The following is a 26,227-nucleotide window of genomic DNA, read 5'->3' as shown; positions in this document are numbered from 1 at the left end:
GTCTAGGACCTTGGAAGCCAGTCTTCATGTCCTCTAAAAAGGACCTCAGGACACATTTACCCACCAAACACTGCATCATAAATGCCAGCAAGGTCAGTACTGGGATGGGATGAGTACGTTTTCTCAGCAATACATGAGTTTATATATGTATATAGAAGAGAAAGAATCAGGAAGCAGGTTTTGGCACAGGAGAGAAGAGAGAAAATTTAAAGACAAAGAGAGAGAGAGAAAGAATAGAAAGATGGAGTGACAGAAAAACGCAGATTCGGAGGCAAAGAGAGTGAGGACTGAGAGGGAAGGAAGGAGAAAGTAAAAGAAGCACAATGTGAAGGAATAGACAGGAAGAGAAAAAGAGGAAGAAATAGAGATAAGTGGACCAAGAGATAAAGACAGAGATACAAGGAAGCAGAGTCAGTCAACAGGAATCTACTCTTGCCATGGATTCTAACTTAGAAAACCGGATTTGAACAATGCAGAATTCAAGCATCCCAAAGCCTTCAGGTGCTTAAGCCAGGGGTTTCAGGAAGGCCTCCCACAATCCCACTGACTACAGAAATGCCCCAAATGCCAACATTAGACATTTTTTCTCTTGATAATCAGCATTATTCCCCTCTGTTCAATAGGACAACACTCTACCACAGTTGCTGAATGAATGTACGTGCGTTCTAAGGGCAAATGTCTCTCCAAATGTCACCTATTTAGCTCCTAATATCTGAGTGTGTAGGAATTGCTCAGACTTACTCCTACCCCTTAAGCCATATGAAGCCATATGAGGACACTGGAAATTGAGAAGAAAGGTGGAGTGAAGATGAATCAATGAAGGGAAAAAGATGTAGGAAGCTGGGACCAGTGTAAAAAAAGGCACTTCTTTACATTTTGCTGAATATACTCCCGATCCCCTTCTCATGAAAGCAGGACTTTATTACTCATAAAGGCCACTGCCAGTTTCCCTCTGGACTTTGGCTTGGAGTTCTGGTTGGCTGTGTATGGGCCGGCACTTGACTACCCCGTAAGTCACCCAGCTCTTCCCCACATGGCCTTCAGCTCCTGGGTGTCAGAATATAAGCTACTTCTGTGAGAACAATCTTCTCTCCTGAATTGCCTGTTTAGTTTACTTCCATAGTAAAGAGGACCCATCTGTCTGACCCCTGCCTGAATGATTACTCTCTTGGTAGAATGATGGATTTTTTTTCCTCAGTGTTTATATGTTTCCTATTTTGTTGCTTATGGTTTGCCATCCTGATGTTTGCCAGCGATTTCTAATCCCAATTCCACACCTTGTCCAAGATATCAAAACCCAGAGTCCAGCAAAGGAACTGATATGATTCATTTTCTCCTGAGTGTAAAAGAATGTAAGTTTCTCTGCTCCTTCTCTGGATAGATTTGTATTTTGTCTTTAACTGTGGCAGGAGCAGAATCAGCATTTATTGGTACTTTTTTTTTTTTTTTTTTTTAGTCTTTAGTCTATGCATAAGAAAAGGTACTAGGGCCTCTGCTTATGTTACCTCATTTCTTCTTTACAATAAATGTATTGGATATAATTATTCATCATTTAAACATCCTTGTCTTTCACAAGTTTATAAAGGTTAAGAAACCTGCTATGGGACAAAAATTCCATAATCAACCTATGATTGTGAGCTAAATCTATCTTATGCCAAAACTTTTGTCTTTTTCCCTGTAGTCTCATACTGCCTCTGAAGAAAGCTGGGAATGCCTCACTCCTTGGGTATCACTAGGAAGGGAGAAGCTTGAGTACAGCTCTTTTAAAATACTGTACTTTTTGACGAGTTTCACTAGTTATGTTAGGCTGAGGATACATTTGAGGAATTGGTAGGAGGTGTTACACAGTTAGAATAAAAACCAGAGACTTTAAAACCTGCCATTGCTGAATTTTGGATCCTGACTAGAAGCTTTTTTGATGAGTAAAAATCCTCTCTAACACTCTGACTTATGTTACCCAGAGAGGTAGATCTTCAGATTTTGTAGAAAGGGTGGTCTATAGCCTGTTTTGTGATTAGTAACAAACGCTTCCAATGAAATAGTGATTTAATTTTCATACTTGTTACATAGGGATTAGCTCTTAAATTACTCTTTGTTTTGTTGTATGCAAAGTGGATGTTGGCGAAGTGTATTTGGTACATACTGGAACCCAGGTGGAAACCCTGGTGGCATAGAGGTTAGGTGCTACAGCTGCTAATCAAAACTCAACAGTAATGGGTATGGTATGAGTATGGTACCCAGGTAGCTATAGTGTTTGGATATACCTGAAATCTTTCCAAACCTGATGTATTAGTTTCCTATTGCTGTTGTGAGAAATGACCACAAACTCAGTGGCTAAAAACATTATATCAAATGGAAATGTGCCTTTCCAGAGAAGGCAGTGAGAGTGAGAAGTTTGAGAACGGGGGAAAAGGAGTTGGAAACCTATGAAAGGCACAGATTTTATAGGACCTTTAAGGCGTATTAGGTTTGCTATACTATATCTTGAGGTTAATGGGAACAACTTGAGAGTTTTTAAAAGGAGAAGACACATTGAAATTTGTTGTTATTAGGTGCCATAGAATCAGTTTTGACTCCAAGCAACCCTACATACAACTCAATGAAACACTGCCGGTCCTCACAATTTTTGCCAAGTTTGAGCCCATTGTTGAAGCCACTGTGTCAATCCATCTCATTGAAGATCTTGCACTTTTTCTCTGACCCTCTACTTTATCCAGCATGATGTCTTCTCCAGGGACATGTCCCTCCTGATAACGTGTCCAAAAGTACATGAGACAAAATCTCATCATCCTCACTTCTAAGGAGCATTCTGGCTGTACTTCTTCCAAAACAGATTCAATGTTCTTCACCAACACTGTAATTCAAAGATATCAATTCTTTTTCAGTCTTCCTTATTCACTCTCTAGCTTTCACAGGCATATGAGGTTACTGAAAATACTATGGCTTGAGTCACTTTAGGCCTCAGAGTGACATCTTTGCTTTTTAACACCTTAAAGACATCTTTTGTGGCCAATTTGCCCAATGCAATACATTGATTTTGTTCTTGACAGCTGCTTCTATGGGCTTTTATTGTGGATTCAAGTAAATGAAATCCTTGATAACTTCAACATTTTTGCCATTTATCGCGATGATGCTGCTTATTGGTCCAGTTGTGACAATTTTGTTTTCTTTATGTTGAGGTGCAATCCATACTGAAGGGTGTAGTGTTTGATCTTCCTCAATGTTTCAAGTCCTCTTCACTTTCAGCAACCAAGGTTGTGTCATCTGCAAATTGAAGTTTGTTATTGTCTTCCTCCAATCCTGATGCTGCATTTTTCTTCATAAAATCCAGTTTCTCGGGTTATTTGCTTAGCATAGAGATTGAATAAGCATGGTGAAAAGATACACCCCTGATGCACACCTTTCCTGATTTTAAACCATGTAGTAACCTCTTGTTCTGTTCGAATGATAGCCTCTTGGTCTTTGTTGAAATTAAGTCTTTAAAAAAGATCTCTTTGGCTGTGGTAGGAAGAATGGATTGATACAATTCAGAGTTTCTTAGGGTCCCTCTCCTGATTTAAAACAGATAAATTTTATGCATATTGGCTAGTGTTTTTGGAGAAACACAGTACTACAATTTGCATCCTTTTATTTGAAAATTTTGCCTCACCTATGAGATTTAACAATAGGGGATGAAGTCAAGTCATTCAACTCTTGCTCTGCCATGGTTGATGATTAGAAATACTCACTAAAGGGCCATCTTGGGGCAATATTGTGGATGAGACACCATTTTCCAAAGTCTGGTCCTCAGTGATGCAGATGCAAGGGTTCTATTTTGTCAGTCAGTGAGCCCAGAAATGTTGGCTTTTATTAACATTTGCCTTATCAACAGTTTTACTAATTCCCTTATGTGCCAGCATATAAGGAATATATGAGAAAGAGACTAAGTTTTCCACATTCTGAAATATGACATGTATCTTTTTAATATAACTGCTAAAATGATTATTTCAGAGTCCCTAATATTCTCAACCATTCTTCAACCCCAGTAGAGAGAAGAGCATCATGAGGTGGGAGAATCAGAGCAGCACATCTGAATTCCTTCTTCTGGGGTTCCCCATCCAGCTGGAGCAGCAGGGCATGTTCTTCACCCTGTTCCTGGTGATGTACCTCACCACCGTGCTGGGGAACCTGCTCATCATCCTGCTTATCAGGGTGGACCCTCGCCTTCACACCCCCATGTACTTCTTCCTCAGCCACTTGGCCTTCACTGACATCTCTTTCTCATCTGTAACTGTCCCTAAGATGTTAATAAACATGCAGACTCGGAATCAATCCATCCCCTATTCAGGGTGCATAGCACAGATGTATTTTTTCATACTTTTTACAGATCTGGACAATTTCCTCCTCACCTCAATGGCATATGATCGGTACGTTGCCATCTGTCACCCCCTCCACTATACCACCATCATGAGGGACTGGCTGTGTACCCTACTTGTAGCTGTGTCCTGGATTCTGTCCTGTGCCAGTGCCCTGTCTCACACCATCCCCCTGGCCCATTTGTCCTTCTGTGCTGACAAAACCATCCCCCACTTCTTCTGTGACCTTGCTGCCCTGCTCAAGCTGTCCTGCTCAGACACCTTCCTCAATGAGATGATCATTTTCACAGCTGGAGTGGCAGTCATTGCCCTCCCACTAATGTGCATCCTTGCCTCTTATGGCCGCATAGGGGCCACCATCCTGAAGGCTCCATCTACCAAAGGGGTCTGCAAAGCCTTTTCCACCTGTGGCTCCCAACTTTCTGTTGTGTATCTGTATTATGGAACAATTATTGGACTGTATTTTTTCCCCTCATCCAGCAACTCCAATGACAATGACATAATTGCTTCTGTAATGTATACAGTGGTCACCCCCTTGCTAAACCCTTTTATTTATAGCCTAAGAAACAGGGACATGAAGGGGGCCCTGCAGAGACTCTTCAACTGGATGAAAGTATCTTCTTAGTGACATTTGCTTTCTTCTTTATACCAGACACATGTATTCACACATCCCCAGATGATGGACCTCTAATCTCACTCAGCATGGAATAAGTGTTCAGTAAATAGTTGATGAACTGAATTCTGTTACAGTCATTCTCTCCATTCCTTACAAATCTTTAGTGTAAGCTGTGAATTCTGAGTTGACTTGATTGATTATTGCTCTTGCCTTTAAATTTTTTAGCTCTTGTGAAACTCTGGAGGATGTTGGTTAACAGGGCTCCCATGGCATAGGAAGACTGCAGAATTAAGACTTTTTAATGTATCTGTTTTCCTTTTCTCACATCTTGTTCAGTGCTCTTCTCACATTTTTTACTGGTGTTGATGGCCAGTCAGGAGAAGAAACTTCATAGTATCCTTCCTAGCTCCAGGAAACCACCCATTGTTATGAGTTCAGTTGCTTCACTCAAGGATTCGAAGCCTCTTCCTGACTTTTGGAACAATGACCACTAAGGCTATAGATGCCCATCATCAGATGAGTGAATAAACAAACTATGGTACATACACTCAATGGACTGCAAAGCAATGATAAATAAAAATGATGAATCTGCAAAGCATCTCATGACATGGATGAATCTGGAGGGCATCATGCTGAGTGAAATAAGTCAATCACAAAAGGACAAATACTCTGTGAGACCAGTACTATAAAAATACTTGGAAGGATTATACACAAAAAGAAACAATCTTTGATGGTTATGAGGGAGGGAAGAGGTGAGGATGGAAAAACACTATATAGACAATAGATAAGTGGTAACTTTGGTGAAGAGGATGACAAAACACAATACTGTGGAAGCCAGCACAACACGTACAAAGCAAAGTTATAAAAGCTCCATAGACTCACCCAAACACCCTGAGGGACTGAATCACTTGGCTGAGGACATTGGGAACCATGGTCTGGGGGAATATCTAGCTCAATTGACATAACAAAGTTTATAGAGCATATGTTCCACATTCTACTTTGGTTAGTATCATCTGGGATCTTAAAAGCCTGTGAGCCATCTAAGATACTCCACTGGTCTCACCCCTTCAGGAGTAAGGCAGAATGAAGAAAATTAAAGACACAAGAGAAAGATTAGTCCTAAGGACTAATGGACCACAACTACCATAGCCTTCACCAGACTGAATTTAGTACAAAAAGGATCTTGGACAGAGCTAGAGAGATGTAGAACAAAATTCTAATTCACAAAAGAAGACCAGATTTACTGGCCTGACAGAGACTGGAGAAACCCTGAGAGCATGGCCCCAGATACCCTTTCAGCTCAGCAAAGAAGTCAGTCCTGATGTTCACCCTTCAGCCAAAGATTAGAAAGACCCATAAAACAAAACAACAGTAAAGGGACACATCCACCCAGAAGCAAGGACTAGAACTCAGAAGAGGAAAGGAAAGCTGGTAATGGGGAACCCAAGTTTGAGAAAGGAGAGTGTTGATGTGTAGAAGGGTTGATAACCAATGTCATAAAACAATCTGTGTGCTAACAGTTTAATAAGAAGCTAGTTTGTTCTGTAAACCTTCAACTAAAGTACAATTTTTTAATTAATTAAAGTACAATAAGAAAAGGAACAAATTGCTGACTGCTTGCTTTTTCGAACCAGGTTCCAAGCAAGAGGAATATGAATACCCTGAATAGGTCAGAGGCACCAGGAAACTTTCCTTTATGTACTTCTAATCCCAATTAACAGCACCTTCCACTCACATTGCATCACTAAGGTGCGAAGATTTATAAATGCTTGTGTTTCAGTGTGAATTATTTTAATGTCATCATCACAAAACCCTACTTGAAATGGATGACCTGAAGAGAATGGAAGTTTGAGCTTAGGGATTGTCAATGGGTGGAATAGGCTGTATCAAGAGAGGGGTCAGTCTGGAATTATGAACATAATGCTAACTTATTGGCTAGGTGGGATCTTAGAATGTTAGGGATTTTAACAATTATAGGCAATGCTTCCTCTTGACCTAACTTCTAACTCCCACAGAATAACATTGGGGGAACCAAAATGGACATGAAGCCATATCTCCTGATTTGCTTGGGGTCTATGGAAAAGAACACAAATACATCCCCCAATAGTTCATACACATACTGAACTATTAATGGATTTAGATTCCCTGTAGGTCAGAATGCGAAAGAAACCAGAAGAGAATCATGGGAAAGCACCTGGAGTAAGGAAGGTGGTGCTGATTGGGCCATCTGAACAGCAAGTTTAGGATATCAGAGGACACAGGGATTGCAGAAATAGTGTGAGGCTGTATCAAGTAATCTCACATTTCAACCTCTTTTTATCCAAAAGCTGTGTCATTAGAGGCCTTAGAACTCTGCAGGGGTCTCTCCTGAAAGAGCTTATCATGAGAAGTGGAGGATATGTTCTTGCCAGTTCAAAGGCAGAAGAAAGCTAGAGGTCAGTGGCTCAAAGGATACTGTCAATGGCTCATAGTCAACAGAGCAAGAGACATCAATAGAATGGAATAAGAGTTAGATGGAGGTGATTGGAACAGAAGGACTCTAGGGCTGCAAGCTGCAGCTCAGCTTATGAGAATGACTTCCTCATCCCATTTAAGGACTGCTAGCGGGAATGTTAGTGGGAATGTCTCAAAAGGATATCTGGGGAGGATAAGAAACTTCACATTCCAGGTTACCAAACAAGTGGAATACTAAAGCACTAAAACGGGACAGTTTACTCTAAATAATTCACATTTCCACTCACCAACCGCTGAAGCCTGGGGAGTTTGATTCTTTGAAAGATGCTCAATAGTTAATCTCATGATCATCTCTTTACTTAAAGAAGTACAGGAATCATGACACATTGTAAAATAGGTTGGATCTCAGAAGTAAATTGAATGTGGAGATGTAGACTGCCAGTGGACCGTTGGTCACATCAGAGGGAAGTAAGGAATCAAAATATTATGGCCCTTGTTTTTAAAAAACAATATTTCAATGGTTCTTGGAAGAGAAAAAACCCCATGTGCCATTAAGCATCATTTTTCCATCTCTGCAACTAATTTAAGCTGCTGATGTCCCTTTTTGATCTACTGTTTCCTGAAGGCAAATAAAGAAACAGACTTGCAGAGTTTGTCCCTATTGTTAGTTGCTGCTGAGTGGTTGGGTTTAGATTCTAGGTTCCCCGTACCAGTCCCATAAAGGATGATTCACACTGAACATTTCTGACCAGCATGGTGCAGAGGCAGCATGGGGAGCTCCAACAACTTCCTGATGAATCTGGGAATTGGGACAACCAGCTTGGAAAGCTAAATATTGAATTTCAGTCTTCTTATGGGGAACTCATTCCTTACCCATTCTGCATCTCCTGGGATATAACCTTATCTCCATCCTTTATTTCTTTTATCTCCATTTAGTGCTATAAATGAGACAGATGCCCCCAAATGCCTGATGATTGATAAATTAATAACCTAGAATGAGACCGTCATGAAAACAGGGACTTTGTCTTGTTCATTGACACAAATAACAGCTCCCAGCACATAGTAGATGCTCAGTAAATATTTGCTGAATGAATGAATCTCACAGAAAATACTTTTTGAGAAAGGGATGAAGGGTGACAACAGTAATAACAATAATAACTATCATTTATTGAAAGCCCACTTTTATTAACCACTCTACTGGATGCATTTCTTAGTTTATCTCATTTAATGCTCCAAACCTCCTTATTACATAGAGATTATTATCTCCATTTTATAGACGAGAAAACTAAGGCTAAGAGAGGTTATGTAACTGGACTATAATTTTATGGCTACTATGTGGCCAGCTCTCAACTGAAGCCAATTTTCTGACTCTAAGCCTTTGTCTTTTCATTAAGCATGGCTGCCGCTATATCTAAGAGAAGAAAATCCTTCTGCGACTGAGGAGCCTCTTGAGGGCCCCCTTCATGACCTTGTTCCTTAGGCTATAGATAAAGGGGTTCAACATGGGAGTCACCACAGTGTACACAGCAGCAGCTACAACGTCCTTCTCTTCTGAGACAACAGAGGAAGGGCACAGGTAGGCACTGAAGAGGGTCCCGTAGAACACACAGACAACATAGAGATGGGAGCTGCAGGTGGAAAAGGCCTTGCTACCTCCACCACCAGGTGTTTGAATTTTCAGGACAGCTGATACAATGTAGATGTAGAAGATGACAATGCATATAAAAGGGACAATGAGTACTGTGCCTCCTAAGGCAAAAACCATCAACTCATTGATTTGGATATCAGAACATGACAGCTTCAGGACAGGAGTTATGTCACAGAAAAAGTGAGAAATCTCCCCAATAGCACAGAAAGACAGCTGAGTCATGAAGAGGGTGTGAGTCAGGGCTACAATGGTGGTGAGGACCCAGCACAGTAGAAGCAGCAGGACACAGGTTCGGGGGCTCATGACTGTGGAGTAACAGAGAGGATGGCAAATGGCCACATAGCGGTCATATGCCATGACAGCCAGGAAGAAGCTGTCCAGATCACCAAACATCAGAAAGAAATACATTTGGGTAAGGCAGCCAGTATAGGAGATGGTATGATGCTGCGTCTGTACATTTACCAGCATCTTCATAACTGTGGAGGTTGTCAAACCCATGTCAACAAAAGACAGTTGGCCAAAAAGAAGTACACGAGGGTGTGGAGGTGCAGGTCAGAGCCTATGGCCAGGATGATGAGCACATTCCCAGTCAAGGTGACAAGATACATACTCAGGAAAATTCCAAAGATCAACTGCTGTTGTTCTGGCGATGCAGATACTCCACGGAGGAAAAATTCAGAGACTCTAGATTGATTACTCCCATCCATGACTGCACAGCATCTAGAGGCTAGGGAGGAGAATTAGAATGCTAGATTTCTTCTAAAAATCAACATATGCTGCTCTACAATTCCCAAATATCCCTTTAAATTCTTTATCACTCCCAATTCTGACTTTACCTCCAATCTGACACCTTTTTTCCTCCCTTAACTGTCTTTCTCGGGAATCTCATAATTGTTTTCTTTCCTCTCTCTTTCCCTCTAGTCAATCTTTCACACAGGGGGCACTCTACCAAGGAGGCATTGGGCATGTTCAGCCCATATCAGATTTTCATGGTGGCAGTACCATGTATATATGAGTAGACTGGGGTGAGTTAATCTTACATTTTATTGGGAGATGACCCAAAAATCCATACAAAATTCTTCTTTTAAAAATCCTTCAGGAGGGGGCCAAGATGGCTGACTAGGTAGACGCTACCTTGGATCCCTCTTGCAACAAAGACTCGGAAAAACAAGTGAATCGATCAGATACATGACGATCTACGAACCGTGACCAACAAACACAGATTTAAAGAGTTGACCTGAGTGACAGAGACCAAGAACGAACAACTACGGAGAAGCAGCGACTGTTTTCGGAGCCTGGAGCCAGAGTCCCAGTCAGGTAACCTTGGTGCCAGGCTTTGGATTGGGCGCAGGGGAGCTGAGCACAGCATCCTGTGACGGCGCAAACACAGGGCACAGCCCTACCCCCCTGAACTGACCTCGGGAGGGAGCCCAGCCAGTCAGCGCAGGCAGCGCTGACGCGGCTGGAGGGAGGAGAAGTCCCCGGGAGGCAGCGACTGGTTTTGGAGCCGGGAATGCAGTGTCCCAGGTGGGGAACCTTGGCACCCGGCTTTGGACTGGGCACAGGGGAGCTGAGCAGGACATCCTGTGAAGGTGCAAACACGGGGCACAGCCCCAGCCCCCTGAACTGACCTGGGGGGGGCCCAGCCGGTCTACGCGGGTGGCGTGGTGACGCGGCTGGTGGGAGGAGAAGTCACCGGGAGGCAGTGACTGTTTTTGGAGCCGGGAGTGCAGTGTCCCAGCCTGGGAACCTTGACCCTGGGCTTTGGACTGGCAGCGGAGGAACTGACCTCGGCTTCTGAGACAGTGCTAGCATGGGACACGGGCCTGACCCTTGGGGGCAATCTCTACCCAGGAGACGCGCCTCTGGGAATCTCATATAAAACAGTCATCCCAAGCAAGATAAGTAACTTTGTCTATATTCCGGGGTGCTACTCTCTCCTATTTTTCTGAACCCTCCCCTCCCCTTCCCAGGCGGCTTCATTAACATTGGAATTTCCTGAGCCAGAGGGAGAACTGCTCCGTGGTTTTTCTCTCCCTCCCCCCCCTTTTTTTTTTTTTTTTTTTGGTCTTTCCCTAACCCATTCTTCTGGCCTGAGAGAAGCAACCACAAAAAACCTAGGGAACAAAAATCCTTCCCTAATTGGACTAAAAACACAGAACCAGCTCCAGCCAAGCATATGTGATGCACAGTCTCAGGCTTTCACCCCTACAGGGAACAAGGTGGCTATTATAATGCAAAGGCATTTCTGATAGGGATCTGACTGCATTTTTTTTTAAGCAGATTTACTGGAAAGACAAGTTTCCCAGGTCTGATATCTCTGCATATTCAACAGAGCCCTCACTGACTCACAACAGGGAACTGAGGGCTGAAGCTCCCCCCAGACCACCTAGCCTCCTGCCTTAGGGGTCTAAGAAGGATGACATCTACCAGTCTATAGAGGTACTTTCAATGGGGACCTAAGGTACAGCTGCAGAGCCCACCCACAAAGGTGCTTTAGGAATAGAGACACACCTACCTCACTGACACTTGGGGAAAACCTGTCAGCATCCTGCCCCCCTGGAGTGTGAACCCCAGCTGCTACTAGAATCTGGTGCACACAACTATCACCACTACTTCTCAAGGTGGAGAGGTGACAGGGTGCATCACACACTTGATTACCCAAAGTCAGATTCTACTCAAGAATAGTGAATGGACTCAGGCTTATATATCTGGTAACAGCCCAAACCAGCTGGTAATAGGTCATAAGTAAGTCAAGGTCTACAACAATCAAGACAGCACAATCTAGTAGCCCATCCACGTATACTGAAAGAAAACAAAACAAGATAAGACTCAGTGAGCAAATATAGAATAAACCACTACAATATCTTAGTGATGGCTCGGAGACAGCAGTCGATATCAAACCACATAAAGAAGCAGACCATGACTGCTTCTACAACCCCCCAAACAAAGAATCAAAATCTTTCCCAAATGAAGATACGATCCTGGAATTATCAGATACAGAATATAAAAAACTAATCTACAGAATGCTTCAAGACATCAGGGATGACCTCAGAAATGAAATAAGGCAATCTACAGCAAAAGCCAAGGAACACACTGATCAAACAGTTGAAGAACTCAAAAAGATTATTCAAGAACATAGTGGAAAAATTAATAAGTTGCAAGAATCCATAGAGAGACAGCATGTAGAAATACAAAAGATTAACAATAAAATTACAGAATAAGACAACTCAATAGAAGCCAGAGGAGCAGACTTGAGCAATTAGAATGCAGAGCGGGAAATCTGGAGGACCAGGGAATTAACACCAACATAGCTGAAAAAAAATCAGATAAAAAAATTTAAAAAAATGAAGAAACCCTAAGGATCATGTGGGACTCTATCAAGAAGGATAACTTGCGAGTGATTGGAGTCCCCGAACAGGGAGGGAGGACAGAAAACACAGAGAGAATAGTTGAAGATCTGCTGACAGAAAACTTCCCTGACACCATGAAAGATGAAAGGATATCTATCCAAGATGCTCATCGAACCTCATTTAAGGTTGATCCAAAAAGAAAAACACCAAGACATATTATCATCAAACTTGCCAAAACCAAAGATAAGGAGAAAATTTTAAAAGCAGCCAGGGAGAAAAGAAAGGTCTCCTTCAAGGGAGAATCAATAAGAATAAGTTCAGACTACTCAGCACAAACCATGCAGGCAAGAAGGCAATGGGATGACATATAGAGAGCACTGAAGGAGAAAAACTGCCAGCCAAGGATCATATATCCAGCAAAACTCTCTCTGAAATATGAAGGCGAAATTAAGATATTTACAGATAAATACAAGCTTAGAGAATTTGCAAAAACCAAACCAAAGCTGCAAGAAATACTAAAGGAAATTGTTTGGTCAGAAAACCAATAATATCAGATACCAGCACAACACAAGGTCACAGAATAGAACATCCTGATATCAACTCAAATAAGGAAATCACAAAAACAAATTAAGATTAATTAAAAAAAAAATGCTCAAAACAGGGAATCATTGAAGTCAATACGGAAAAGATCACAATAATCAAAAAGAGGGACTAAATACAGGTGGCATAGAACTGCCATATGGAGAGGGATACAAGGCGATATAGGACAATACAAGTTAGGTTTTTACTTAGAAAAATAGGGGTAAATATTAAGGCAACCACAAAGAGGTATAACAACTCCATAACTCAAAATAAAAACCAAGAAAAACATAATGACTCAGCAACCATAAAGTAAAATACTATGAAAATGAGGAACACACAATTTACAAAGAAAAAGGCTCAGCACAAAAAAGTAAGTGGAAAAATGAAATTGTCAACAACACACATAAAAAGGCATCAAAATGACAACACTAAACACACACTTATCTATAATTACCCTGAATGTAAATGGACTAAACACACCAATAAAAAGACAGAGAGTCTCAGACTGGATAAAGAAACACCATCCGTCTATATGCTGCCTACAAGAGACACACCTTAGACTTAGAGACATAAACAAATTAAAACTCAAAGGATGGAAAAAAATAAATCAAGCAAACAATAAGCAAAAAAGATCAGGAGTAGCAATATTAATTGCTGACAAAATAAACTTTAAAGTTAAATCCACCACAAAGGATAAAGAAGGACACTACATAATGATTAAAGGGACAATTGATCAGGAAGATATAACCATATTAAATATTTATGCACCCAATGACATGGCTGCAAGATAGATAAAACAAACTTTAACAGAACTGAAAAGTGAGATAGACACCTCCACAATTTATAGTAGGAGACTTCAACACACCACTTTCGGAGAAGGACAGGACATCCAGTAAGAAGCTCAATAGAGACACGGAAGACCTAATTACAACAATCAACCAACTTGACCTCATTGACTTATACAGAACTCTCCACCCAACTGCTGCAAAGTATACTTTTTTTTCTAGCACACATGGAACATTCTCTAGAATAGACCACATATTAGGTCATAAAACAAACCTTTGCAGAATCCAAAACATCAAAATATTACAAAGCATCTTCTCAGACCACAAGGCCATAAAAGTGGAAATCAATAACAGAAAAATTAGAGAAAAGAAATCAAACACTTGGAAACTGAACAATACCCTGCTGAAAAAAGACTGGGTTATAGAAGACATTAAGGAGGGGATAAAGAAATTCATAGAATGCAACGAGAATGAAAATACCTCCTATCAAAACCTATGGGACACAGCAAAAGTAGTGCTCAGATGCCAATTTATATCGATAAAAGCACACATACAAAAAGAAGAAAGAGCCAAAATCAGAGACCTGTCCCTACAACTTGAATAGAAAGTGAGCAACAAAAGAATCCATGAAGCACCAGAAGAAAACAAATAATAGAAATTAGAGCTGAACTAAATGAATTAGAGAACAGAAAAACAATTGAAAGAATTCACAAAGCCAAAAGCTGGTTCTTTGAAAAAATTAACAAAATTAATAAACCATTGCCCAGACTGACTAAAGAAATACAGGAAAGGAAACAAATAACTCGAATAAGAAATGAGAAGGGCCACATCACAACAGACCCAACTGAAATTAAAAGAATCATATCAGATTATTACGAAAAACTGTACTCTAACAAATTTGCAAACCTAGAAGAAATGGATGAATTCCTGGAAAAACACTACCTACCTAAACTAACACAATCAGAAGTAGAACAACTAAATAGACCCATAACAGAAAAAGAGATTGAAACGGTAATCAAAAAACTTCCAACAAAAAAAAAAAAGCCCTGGCCCGAATGGCTTTACTGCAGAGTTCTACCAAACTTTTAGAGAAGAGTTAACACCACTACTACTAAAGGTATTTCAAAGCATAGAAAATGATGGAATACTACCTAACTCATTCTATGAAGCCACCATTTCCCTGATACCAAAACCAGGTAAAGACATCACAAAAAAAGAAAATTACAGACCTATATCCCTCATGAACATAGATGCAAAAATCCTCAACAAAATTCTAGCCAATAGAATTCAACAACATATCAAAAAAATAATCCAATACGACCAAGCGGGATTTATACCAGGTATGCAAGGCTGTTTTAATATTAGAAAAACCATTAATGTAATCCACCATATAAATAAAACAAAAGACAAAAACCACATGATCTTATCAATTGATGCAGAAAAGGCATTTGACAAAGTCCAACACCCATTTATGATAAAAATTCTCACCAAAATAGGAACTGAAGGAAAATTCCTCAACATAATAAAGGGCATCTATACAAAGCCAACAGCCAACATCACTCTAAATGGAGAGAGCCTGAAAGCATTTCCCTTGAGAACGGGAACCAGACAAGGATGCCCTTTATCACCGCTCTTATTCAACATCGTGCTAGAGGTCCTAGCCAGAGCAATTAGGCTAGACAAAGAAATAAAGGCATCCGAATTGGCAAAGAGGAAGTAAAATTATCTCTATTTGCAGATGGCATGATCTTATACACAGAAAACCCCAACGAATCCACCAGAAAACTACTGAAACTAATAGAAGAGTTTGGCAGGGTCTCAGGTTGTAAGATAAACATACAAAAATCACTTGGATTCCTCTACATCACCAAAAAGAACATCAAAGAGGAAGTCACCAAATCAATACCATTCACGGTAGCCCCCAAGAAGATAAAATACTTAGGAATAAATCTTACCAAAGATGTGAAAGACCTGTACAAAGAAAACTACAAAGTACTACTATAAGAAACTAAAAAAGACCTACTTAAGTGGAAAAACATACCTTGCTCATGGATAGGAAGACTTAACATAGTAAAAATGTCTATTCTACAAAAAGCCATCTATACATACAATGCACTTCCGATCCAAATTCCAATGTCATTTTTTAAGGTGATGGAGAAACAAATCACCAACTTCGTATGGAAGGGAAAGAAGCCTCGGATAAGTAAAGCATTATTGAAAAAGAAGAAGAAAGTGGGAGGCCTCACTCTACCTGATTTCAGAACCTATTATACAGCCACAGTAGTCAAAACAGCCTGGTACTGGTACAACAACAGACACATAGACCAATGGAACAGAATTGGGGACCCAGATATAAATCCATCCACATATGAGCAGCTGATATTTGACAAAGGCCCAGTGTCAGTTAATTGGGGAAAAGATAGTCTTTTTAACAAATGGTGCTGGCATAACTGGATATCCATTTGCAAAAAAATGAAACAGAAATCATACCTCACACCATGCACAAAACCTAACTCCAAGTGGATCAAAGACCTAAACGTAAAGACTAAAACGATAAAGATCATGGAAGAAAAAATAGGGACAACCTTAGGAGCCCTAATACAAGGCATAAACAGAATACAAAACATTACCAAAAATGACGAAGAAAAACCAGATAACTGGGAGCTCCTAAAAATCAAACACCTATGCTCATCCAAAGACTTCACCAAAAGCGTAAAAAGACCACCTACAGATTGGGAAAGAATTTTCAGCTATGACATTTCCAACTAGCACCTGATCTCTAAAATCTATACGATTCTGTCAAAACTCAACCACAAAAAGACAAACAACCCAGTCAAGAAGTGAGCAAAGGATGTGAACACGCACTTCACTAAAGAAGATATTCAGGCAGCTAACAGATACATGAGAAAATGCTCTCGATCATTAGCCATTAGAGAAATGCAAATTAAAACTATGATGAGATTCCATCTCACTCCAACAAGGCTGCCATTAATCCAAAAAACACAAAATAATAAATGTTGGAGAGGCTGCGGAGAGTTTGGAACTCTTATATACTGCTGGTGGGAATGTAAAATAGTACAACCACTTTGGAAATCTATCTGGCGTTATCTTAAACAGTTAGAAATAGAACTACTATGCAACCCAGAAATCCCACTCCTCCCAATATACCCTAGAGAAATAAGAGCCTTCACACAAACAGATATATGCACACCCATGTTTATTGCAGCTCTGTTTACAATAGCAAAGAGCTGGAAGCAACCAAGGTGTCCATCAACGGATGAATGGATAAATAAATTGTGGTATATTCACACAATGGAATACTACGCATCGATAAGGAACAGTGATGAATCTGTGAAACATTTCATAACATGGAGGAACCTGGAAGGCATCATGCTGAGTGAAATTAGTCAGAGGCAAAAGGACAAATATTGTATAAGACCACTATTATAAAAAAAAAAAAAAAAATTTTTTTTTTTTTATAAGATCTTGAGAAATAGTATAAACTGAGAACACATACTTTTGTGGTTATGAGGGGGGGAGGGAGGGAGGGTGGGAGAGGGTTTTTTACTGATTAGTTAGTAGATAAGAACTGCTTTAGGTGAAGGGAAGAACAATACTCCATACATGGAAGGTCAGCTCAGCTGGACTGGACCAAAAGCAAATAAGTTTCCTGGATAAACTGAATGCTTCAAAGGTCAGCGGAGCAAGGGCGGGGGTTTGGGGACCATGGTTTAAGGGCACTTCTAAGTCAATTGGCAAAATAATTCTATTATGAAAACATTCTGCATCCCACTTTGAAATGTGGCGTCTGGGGTCTTAAATGCTAACAAGCAGCCATCTAAGATGCATCAATTTGTCTCAACCCACCTGGAGCAAAGGAGAATGAAGAACACCAAGGTCACACGATAACTATGAGCCCAAAAGACAGAAAGGGCCACATGAACCAGAGACTTACATCATCCTGAGACCAGAAGAACTAGTTGGTGCCCGGCCACAATCGATGACTGCCCTGACAGGGAGCCCAACAGAGAACCCCTGAGGGAGCAGGAGATCAGTGGGATGCAGACCCCAAATTCTCATAAAAAGACCAGACTTAATGGTCTGACTGAGACTAGAGGAATCTCCGTGGTCATGGTCCCCAAACCTTCTGTTGGCCCAGGACAGGAACCATTCCCGAAGACAACTCATCAGACATGGAAGGGACTGGACAGTGGGTAGGAGAGAGATGCTGGTGAAGAGTGAGCTATTTGTATCAGGTAGACACTTGAGACTGTGTTGACATCTCCTGTCTGGAGGGGTGATGGGAGGATAGAGAGAGTTGGAAGCTGGCAAAATTGTCACGAAAGGAGAGACTGGAAGTGCTGACTCATTAGGGGGAGAGCAAGTGAGAGTATGGAGTAAGGTGTATATAAACTTATATGTGACAGTCTGACTTGATTTGTAAACGTTCACTTGAAGCTCAATAAAAGTTAAAAAAAAAATCCTTCATACTATCTCATTTCAGTGAAAGGCATATGAAACATTCACATCCCCTCATTTCTTTATCATTTCTTCTGAAAAGGAAAATATTGAGTCCTGCGTTTTTGCCCTATGTTTCTTTTTTGCCATCACCATCATCATCGCCCTGTAGCTAACATTTACTGGCCACTTGTTATATGTCAGACACTCAGCTAAGTGCTTTACATAGATTGTCTCCTTAATTCTGAAACAACACTTGAAAGCAGAGCTTATTATTCTTACCATTCTATAGAGGAGAAAATTGAAGATTAGTTTGTTTGAGTAATTGGCACAAGGACTCATGGCTAGTGAATATTTGAGACAAAATTCAAATGCTGGCATGGGACTCCAGAGATTGCAGCACCAATTAATATACATAGACGGTGATTTTATATCGCTGCATTGTATTTAATCCCCCAGTATTCCTAGTTTGGCATCTTTAGTCTCACTTGTCATTCCCATCAAGTATGCTTATCACCTATAGAAGAACAACGAGGTTGTCGAGCTGGATAGAACCTGTCTTAGGCTGAGTTCTCTAGAGAAGCAAAACCAGTGAAAAAGCGTGTGTGTGTGTGTATGTACATATGTAACAACAACCTGTTGCCATGGAGTTGATTCCAACTCATAGTGACCCTATAGGAAAGAGTAGAGCTGCCCTACAGGGCTTCCAAGGAGCACCTCATGGATTCGAACTGCTGACCTTTTGGTTAGCAGTCATAGTTTTTAACCACTATGTCACCAGGGTCTCCATATAGAGAGAGAGAAAGAAACAGAGATTGAGATTTATCTCAAAGAAGCAGCTCATACTGTTGTAGAGGCTGGCAAGTCCTAAGCTGATGGGTTAGGCATCAGGCTGGAGGCCTGTCCTGACTCACAGAGCTATAGGGGCTGATGAATTTAAGATCTCCAGCAGGTAAGATGGCAGGCTGCTGGCTCACAGGTTGTGGAAGCTGATGCATTTCAAGACTGGCAGGCAATACAGCAGGCCTCTGGCTCAAGTCCCAAGAATTGAGGCTCAGATGATGAAGAGCCAGATGCAGAATCTAGAGTGGGCAAAAGTTAGCTAGCTTTGCCAGAATAATCATACATATTGGCTGCAGATCATACCCCTGAAGAAACTCCCCTTACAACTGATTGGCTGATCACATCAGATCACATCAAAGAGGGGTTACGTTATATCACTTAATGGAGAGTAACTACATCATTACATATAACTGCCAAATTACATCATAACATAACTGCCAAACTCTATTATTATATAACTACTAAACCACTGAGAATCATGGCCCAGCCAAGTTGACACACAACCATAAACATCACAGAACCTAAAAGATCATCTGTTCCAGAGGTCCCAAAACATTGATATGTGGACCAGGTTATCATAATCAAGGTGAGAACTTGTTAAAAATACAAAATCCTGGTCCTCATTTCAAATTTTAAATTCTCTAGGGTACAGTGTGAATGCTTGTATTTAAAAATAAAAACTTCCTCAGGTATTTCGATCCTTAGTCAGGATTAAGAAAATTTCATTTATTCCAACTCTTCCATTTGATTTACAGATAAGTAACCTGAGATTCATAAAGTGAAGTGATTGAAAAAGTTTACACTGTGCCTTGCAGGAAGACATGGTAGGAGAACCAGGGTTTCCAGGCTCTCAGACTAGTGTTCTTTCTGTCAATTTAGCTATCTTTCCATTTTTCTTTGTTATCAGTGTCTTACAGATCTAAATGTGCTCCTATTCCCAATTTTATTCAGAGCCGATATCTAAAGAAAAACTTACCTCCAAATCGATAGATTTACTGAACATTGTTCAATACTTAAAACTTTAGCAAGAGGAATATCTGAGAACTATTACATATTTATCTACTCATGAACTCTACCCTAACTAAGGAACACATATTAAAGCTTTAAAACGACTTCTTCTGAGAGGTCAGAAGCCACAGGCTAATTTATTTTCTCCCCTATTCCACCTCTCAGTGGGGAATATTATGCCTTTCGAAGATTAGACTCCTATAACTGGGCATATTCTAATAACCATGCCATCAAGGTTAAGAGGCTCTCTTAAGACCTGACTGATTATGTTTTGGTCCAGACACAGGCTGGTAGACAACTCCATGCTTTCCTCAAACCCAGACACTCCCTTCCACAAGTAAGTTGGTTCATATTCTTTAAGGCTGTCAAAGGGACTATAAGTTATTTTGGGGCAGAGCTGTGTCTCCCTTACCATATCTGTTGACACATATTGCCTCAAATAGGCTATTCCTATACAGGTCCCTCAGTCTGTGGCATGGACCAACTACCACCAGAAAATTTCCCAAATCCTCAAAAAGATTTCAAAGCTCTCCACTGCAAGCCCAGATTTTCACTTTCTGTCCCTTTTCCTCCACTCAAGGACCTTGCACTAGTATCTCTTGTTCTATCTTTTGGTTCTTCCGTACCACAGAAGAGTGTCTCATCCCTCACTCTGTCTACAAAAAAAATTGTAGGTCCTAAAGACACCAGCAAGTTGCTTCCAGAAACTTTGAGCAACTTCTTATTCTACCATCCCAGCGTGATGAGGTCCCTTTACTTACCTCTATTATCTGTTAATCTATTGTGTCCGCCAGCAGGTAAGAATGGACTTGGACATGGTGGGGAGAGTATTCCAAAGGTAGGCCCTGCCAGTTTGTAGCTGTTTTTCTCAAGTTTCTGTGCTCACCGCTATACTGGTTACTGAGAAGAAGGCAAATCAGATGTCCTTATTTATATGTGGAAAGAGTTCAAATTCTTCCTGACAATTTTTGTGACAAGGTTAACTGAAATCAGGGTTCAGGGCCAAGAATAATAAGTACAGCCAGAAGCAAAAGTCAGGTTACTAAACTGAAGTTTAAAACAGAGAGAGAGAGATTAGGATTCTAGATGAGGAACCCAAGGGAGCAGCAAAGTATGCGAAGCCAAGGCCGGATCTGAAAAGGAGACTGAAGTAATCGTAGTTATGTTCAGCAGCTGGACTAGAGAAGGCCAGAGGAAAGAGGGTCTGTACTGAGTGCTTAAGAAGGCCTGGGATACTCTGACCTCACCCAACCTAGATCTTCAGCTGAATAGTTGTATTCTGAAACTTGCACTGATGCACTCAGGTACAGGTTGCTGCTTGCTTATCAGACTAATACCAGGAGGAAGCTGAACGGGGTTCCACTCTGAACATTTAAAAGATGCAAGAGTCATGGGACAAAGTTCCCTAGAGCCTTGATAGAGCCAATACTCATAATTGCCCAATTTCCCTGCTGTATCTCTTTATAACAGACAAAATTAGTATAGTTCTGGCTTTGTTAAAAAATTGAGAAGCTTTATTTCTTTCTTTATGTTAAGTGGTAGCATTTAGGTGTGGCATGAGTCCTCTATAATCTCTGTTCATGCCTCAGGCCACTCTTATAAAATAAAAATTGTAATATTTTAAGTATAAACTATTGATGCTTTTCAATATTATGCAAAGTGTGAATAAAATACATTTATAAAACTGTTATTTGTGTTTATTTATAACCACAGCCTATAGTAAAAATGTATTTTCTATGCAACTAAATCTCCTTGCTGCCCCTTGTAACAAGATCATAGCCTTAAGCTCCTCCTACAAAGAAATTTTGAAACTGCCAATGTTCACATTCTCAAACAGTTTAGACAGCATATGACTTATCTTTCCTAAAGAATTCTCATACTTCTGGTTAAAGGTGTTATAGAAAATGCATTTTAACCCATGTGTTGTTATATTAAACATATGGTATATTAATCACTTCCTCCTAAAACTCTACTAAAATAAAGTGATTTTTAAAAAGACATAATATCACAAGAATTATCTTAGGTGAAGGGAAGGACAATACACATTACAAGGGAAGTCAGCACAACTGGACTAAACCAAAAGCTAAGAAGTTTCCTGAACACAACCAAACACTTTGAAAGACAGAGTAGCAGGGGCAGGGGTCTGGGGACCAGACATATAGGTCATTGGCATAACAAAGTTTATTAAGAAATCACCACTTCGGTGAGTGGCATCTGGGGTCTTAAAAGCTTGTGAGAGGCCATATAAGATGCATCAATTGGTCCCACCCCACCTGGAGCAAAAGAGAATGAAGACCACTGAAGACATAAGGAAAATATTAGCCCAAGAGACAAAAGGGCCGCATAAACCAGAGACTCCATCAGCCTGAGAACAGAAGAACTAGATGGTGCCTGGCTACCACCAATGACTGTCCTGACAGGGAACATAACACAGAGTTCCTGATAGAGCAGGGCAAAGTGTAGTGCAGTTGAAAAACAGTTGAATTAAATGATTATATGCACATCTGCTCTCATAAAGATTACAGCCTAGAAAACTCTATGGGGCAGTTCTACTCTGTCACATGGTGTCGCTGAGTTGGAATTGACTGAACAGCATCTAACAATGCAACAGTCTAGCTGCTGTTATGGAGTGTTACACGCTCTGTTATGGAGTAGTTACATGTGATTGAATCAATTGATTTTAACTAAAGCAAATTACTTTCCGTAATATAATGTAACATAATATAATGTAGTGTAGTGCAGTGTAGCTTAGCACAGACAATGTAATGTAAGGATCTTATACCTAATATAATGCAATGTAATTACTTTCCATAACGTAAACTAGTAAAATGTAATCAGAATTTTACAGTGAGAATCTTTATACTGACCACCTAGATACAACCATTTATATTTTATCATAGGTGATTTACACTATCCATCTATCCACGGCTCTCTCCACCCTTCATCTATCTTATTTCAAAATCTACTGCATTGATGGATAATTTACCTAAATATAATGTCCCCATTTTAACTACACATTTCAAAGAGTTTCAAGAAATTTATATACCCATATAAACACCACCACAGTTAAGATATAGAAAAATTTCCATCATCCCAAAAGTTCTCTTTTGTCTCCTGCCTAGTCAATTTCCCCAGTACCAGACCTAGAAAGTCAGAAATCTGCATTCTGTTACTATTGATTGATTTGTCTTTTCCAGAGTATCAATTAAATGAAATCATTCAGTATGTACTCTTCCGTCTGGCTTCTTTTGCTCGGTATAAAGATTTTGTAGTGCATCCATGTTGTGGTGTACATCAGTGATTTATGTTTTTATTACTGAATACTATTCAATTGTATGTTATGCCACAATTTCTGTATGCTTTCTATAGTTGATGAGAGCCATTATGCATAAAGCAACTATTAACATCCATGTACAAATCTTTGTGTGGACATGTTTCATACGTTAAGTGTATGTTTAACTTTATGCAAAACTTCCAAACAATTTTCCCAAGTAGTTGTACCATTTTACATTCCCACCAACACTGTACGAGAGTTCCAGTTGCTCATATTCTCACCAACACTTGATATCGCCAGTCTTCAATTGCGGTCATTCGAGGAGGTATATAGCAGTATTATGTTGTAGTTTTAATTTTCATTTTCCTGGTGACTAATGACGCTGAACACCTGAAAACTTTCCCTTAGAACCCAGTTAGGTTGTGAGAAAGCCTAGACCACATGGAAAGGCCATGAGTAGATATTTCAGAGGAGAGTTCCAGCTAAATTCCAGGCTAACCCTCAGCATTAATCACCAAACATGTGAATGAAGAAACCTGAAGATGGTCCAGCTTCCAGCATTCCAGCCACCAAGCTGACATCACGTTGAGTAGAGATGAGCTATTCTAACTAGGCCCTACCAAAACAGAATGTGCATTAAAAAATGTTGTTGGTATTTAAAGCCACTTAGTTTTAGGGTAGTTTGTTACACAGAGATAGATAATTGGAACATATTTTGGTTAGGATAATTGTAATTTCTTTTTGGCAAGTTTTGCTAGCCTCATAAAATGAATTGGAAACTATTCTGTTTTCTTCTGTCTTTGAAAGAATTTGTGTCAGATTAATTTTAGCTTGCTTTAAATGATGAGAGAATTCAACAATGAAACTATCTAAGCCGGGATTTTCCTCTATGGATCCAAAAAATCAAAAACTCACTGCCATCAATTGATTCCAACTCATAGAGAATCCACAGGGTTTCCAAGATTATAAACCTCTACGGAAGTAGACTACCACATCTTTCACCCACAGAGCCATTGATAGCTTTGAACCACTGACCTTTCAGTTAGCAATAGATTACTTTAACCACTGCGCCATGAGGGCTCCTTTCCTTCTTGGATAGGTGTTGATAATTAACTTAATTTCATTAACAAGTACAAAAATATTCAGATTTTATATTTCCTATTGTATCAATTTTGATAAGTGGTATTTTTCAATAAATTGATTATCCAATTTTTTAGCATACTTTTTTCAAAATGTTGTTGTTAGGTGCTGTCTAGTCGGTTCTGACTCATAGAGGACAACAAAACAAAACACTGTCTGGTCCTGTGAAATCCTAACAATCGTTGTTATGCCATTATCATTGTTGTGGCCACTGTCAATCCATCTCTTTGAGGGTCTTCCTCTTTTTCGCTGACCCTCTACTTTACCAAGCATGATGTCCTTCTCCAGGGACAGATTCCTCCTGATACCATGTCCAAAGTGTGTGAGACATAGTCTCATCATCCTTGCTTCTAAGGGGGATTCTCTCTTTTTCCAAGACAGATTTGTTTGATCTTTTGGCAGTCTACAAAGTATTCGATATTCTTCACCAATACCACAATTTAAAGACATCAATTCTCTGATCTTTCTTATTCATCATAAAGCTTTCCCATGTGTATGAGGCAATTGTAAACACCATGGCTTGGGTCAGGTGCACCTTAGTCTTCAAGGTGACATCTTTGCTTTTTAACACTTTAAAGAAGACTTTTGCAACAGATTTGCCCAATCCAATGCCTCATTTGATTTCTTGACTACTGCTTCCACAGCTGTTGATTGTGGATCCAAGTAAAATGAAATCCTTGACAACTTTTATCTTTTCTCCATTTATCACCATTTTGCTTAATTGTCTAGTTGTGAGGATTTTCCTTTTCTTTATGTTGAGGTGTAATCCACACTGAAGGCTGTGGTCTTTGATCTTCATTAGTAAATGCATCAAGTCCTCTTCACTTTCAGCAAGCAAGGTTGTACATTTGCATAACACAGGTTGTAAATGAGTATTCCTCCAATTCTGATGCCCCATTCTTCTTCATATAGTCCAGCTTCTCAGATTGTTTGCTCAGCATAGAGATTGAATAGGTATGGTGAAAGGATACAACCCTGAGACACATCTTTTTTGACCTTTAACCATGTAGTAGTATCTCCTTGTTCTGTTCGAACAAGTGCCTCTTGATCTATGTACAGATTCCTCATGAGCACAATTAAGCATTCTGAAATTCCCCATTCTTCACTATGTTATCCATAATTTGTTATGATCCACACAGTCAATGCCTTTGCATAGTTAATAAAACACACGTAAACATCTTTCTTGTATTCTCTGCTTTCAGCCAAGAAATATCTGACATCAGCTATGATATCCCTGTTCCATATCCTCTTCTGAATCTGGCTTCAATACCTGTAAGTTCCCTGTTGATATACTGCTGCAGCCACTTTTGAATGATCTTTAACAGAATTTTACTTACATGTGATATTAATGATATTGTTTGATAATTTTTGCATTCCATTGGACCACCTTTCTTTATAATAGGCATAAATATGAATCTCTTCCAGTCGGTTGGTCAGGTAACTGTCTTCCAAATGTCTTGGCATAGATGAGTGAGCACTTCCAGTGCTGCATTTATTTGCTGAAACATCTCGGTTGTTATTCCGTCATTTCCTGGAGCCTTGTTTTTCACCAGTGCCCTCAGTGCAGCTTGGGCTTCTTCCTTCAGTACCATTGGTTCCTGTTCATATGGTACTTCCTGAAATGGTTGTACATTCCACACATTTTAATTATTAATGGCTGTTTGCAGCTGTTTCTTCTCATTTTGAGTCATGCCACATCAGCAAAGGAAAG

The 26,227-nt window shown here is 40.0% G+C and overlaps 2 protein-coding genes across 2 annotated transcripts in view; one reads left to right on the top strand and one right to left on the bottom strand.

Moving 5' to 3' along the window:
• Positions 1-3,944: 3,944 nt before the first annotated feature.
• LOC100667379 (olfactory receptor 1N2-like) overlaps positions 3,945-26,227 on the top strand; it is a 31,634-nt gene continuing 9,351 nt past the window's right edge. The window contains exons 1-2 of the mRNA XM_010588007.3: positions 3,945-4,538; positions 8,420-8,428. Of these exons, the coding sequence (XP_010586309.2) occupies positions 4,042-4,538; positions 8,420-8,428 (506 nt within the window). The 5' untranslated portion in view covers positions 3,945-4,041. The remainder of the gene's footprint in view (positions 4,539-8,419; positions 8,429-26,227) is intronic.
• On the bottom strand, positions 8,837-10,217 carry LOC135232442 (olfactory receptor 1N1-like). The gene is given in 2 exon segments (XM_064291483.1): positions 8,837-9,585; positions 9,588-10,217. Coding segments are annotated over 2 exon segments (942 nt in total). The 5' UTR covers positions 9,781-10,217.

The sequence above is a fragment of the Loxodonta africana genome, chromosome 9, assembly GCF_030014295.1.
Source record: "Loxodonta africana isolate mLoxAfr1 chromosome 9, mLoxAfr1.hap2, whole genome shotgun sequence".
Taxonomy (NCBI): domain Eukaryota; kingdom Metazoa; phylum Chordata; class Mammalia; order Proboscidea; family Elephantidae; genus Loxodonta; species Loxodonta africana.
Note: the sequence above shows the minus strand (reverse complement) of the source record. Positions and strands in the feature narration are given on the sequence as shown.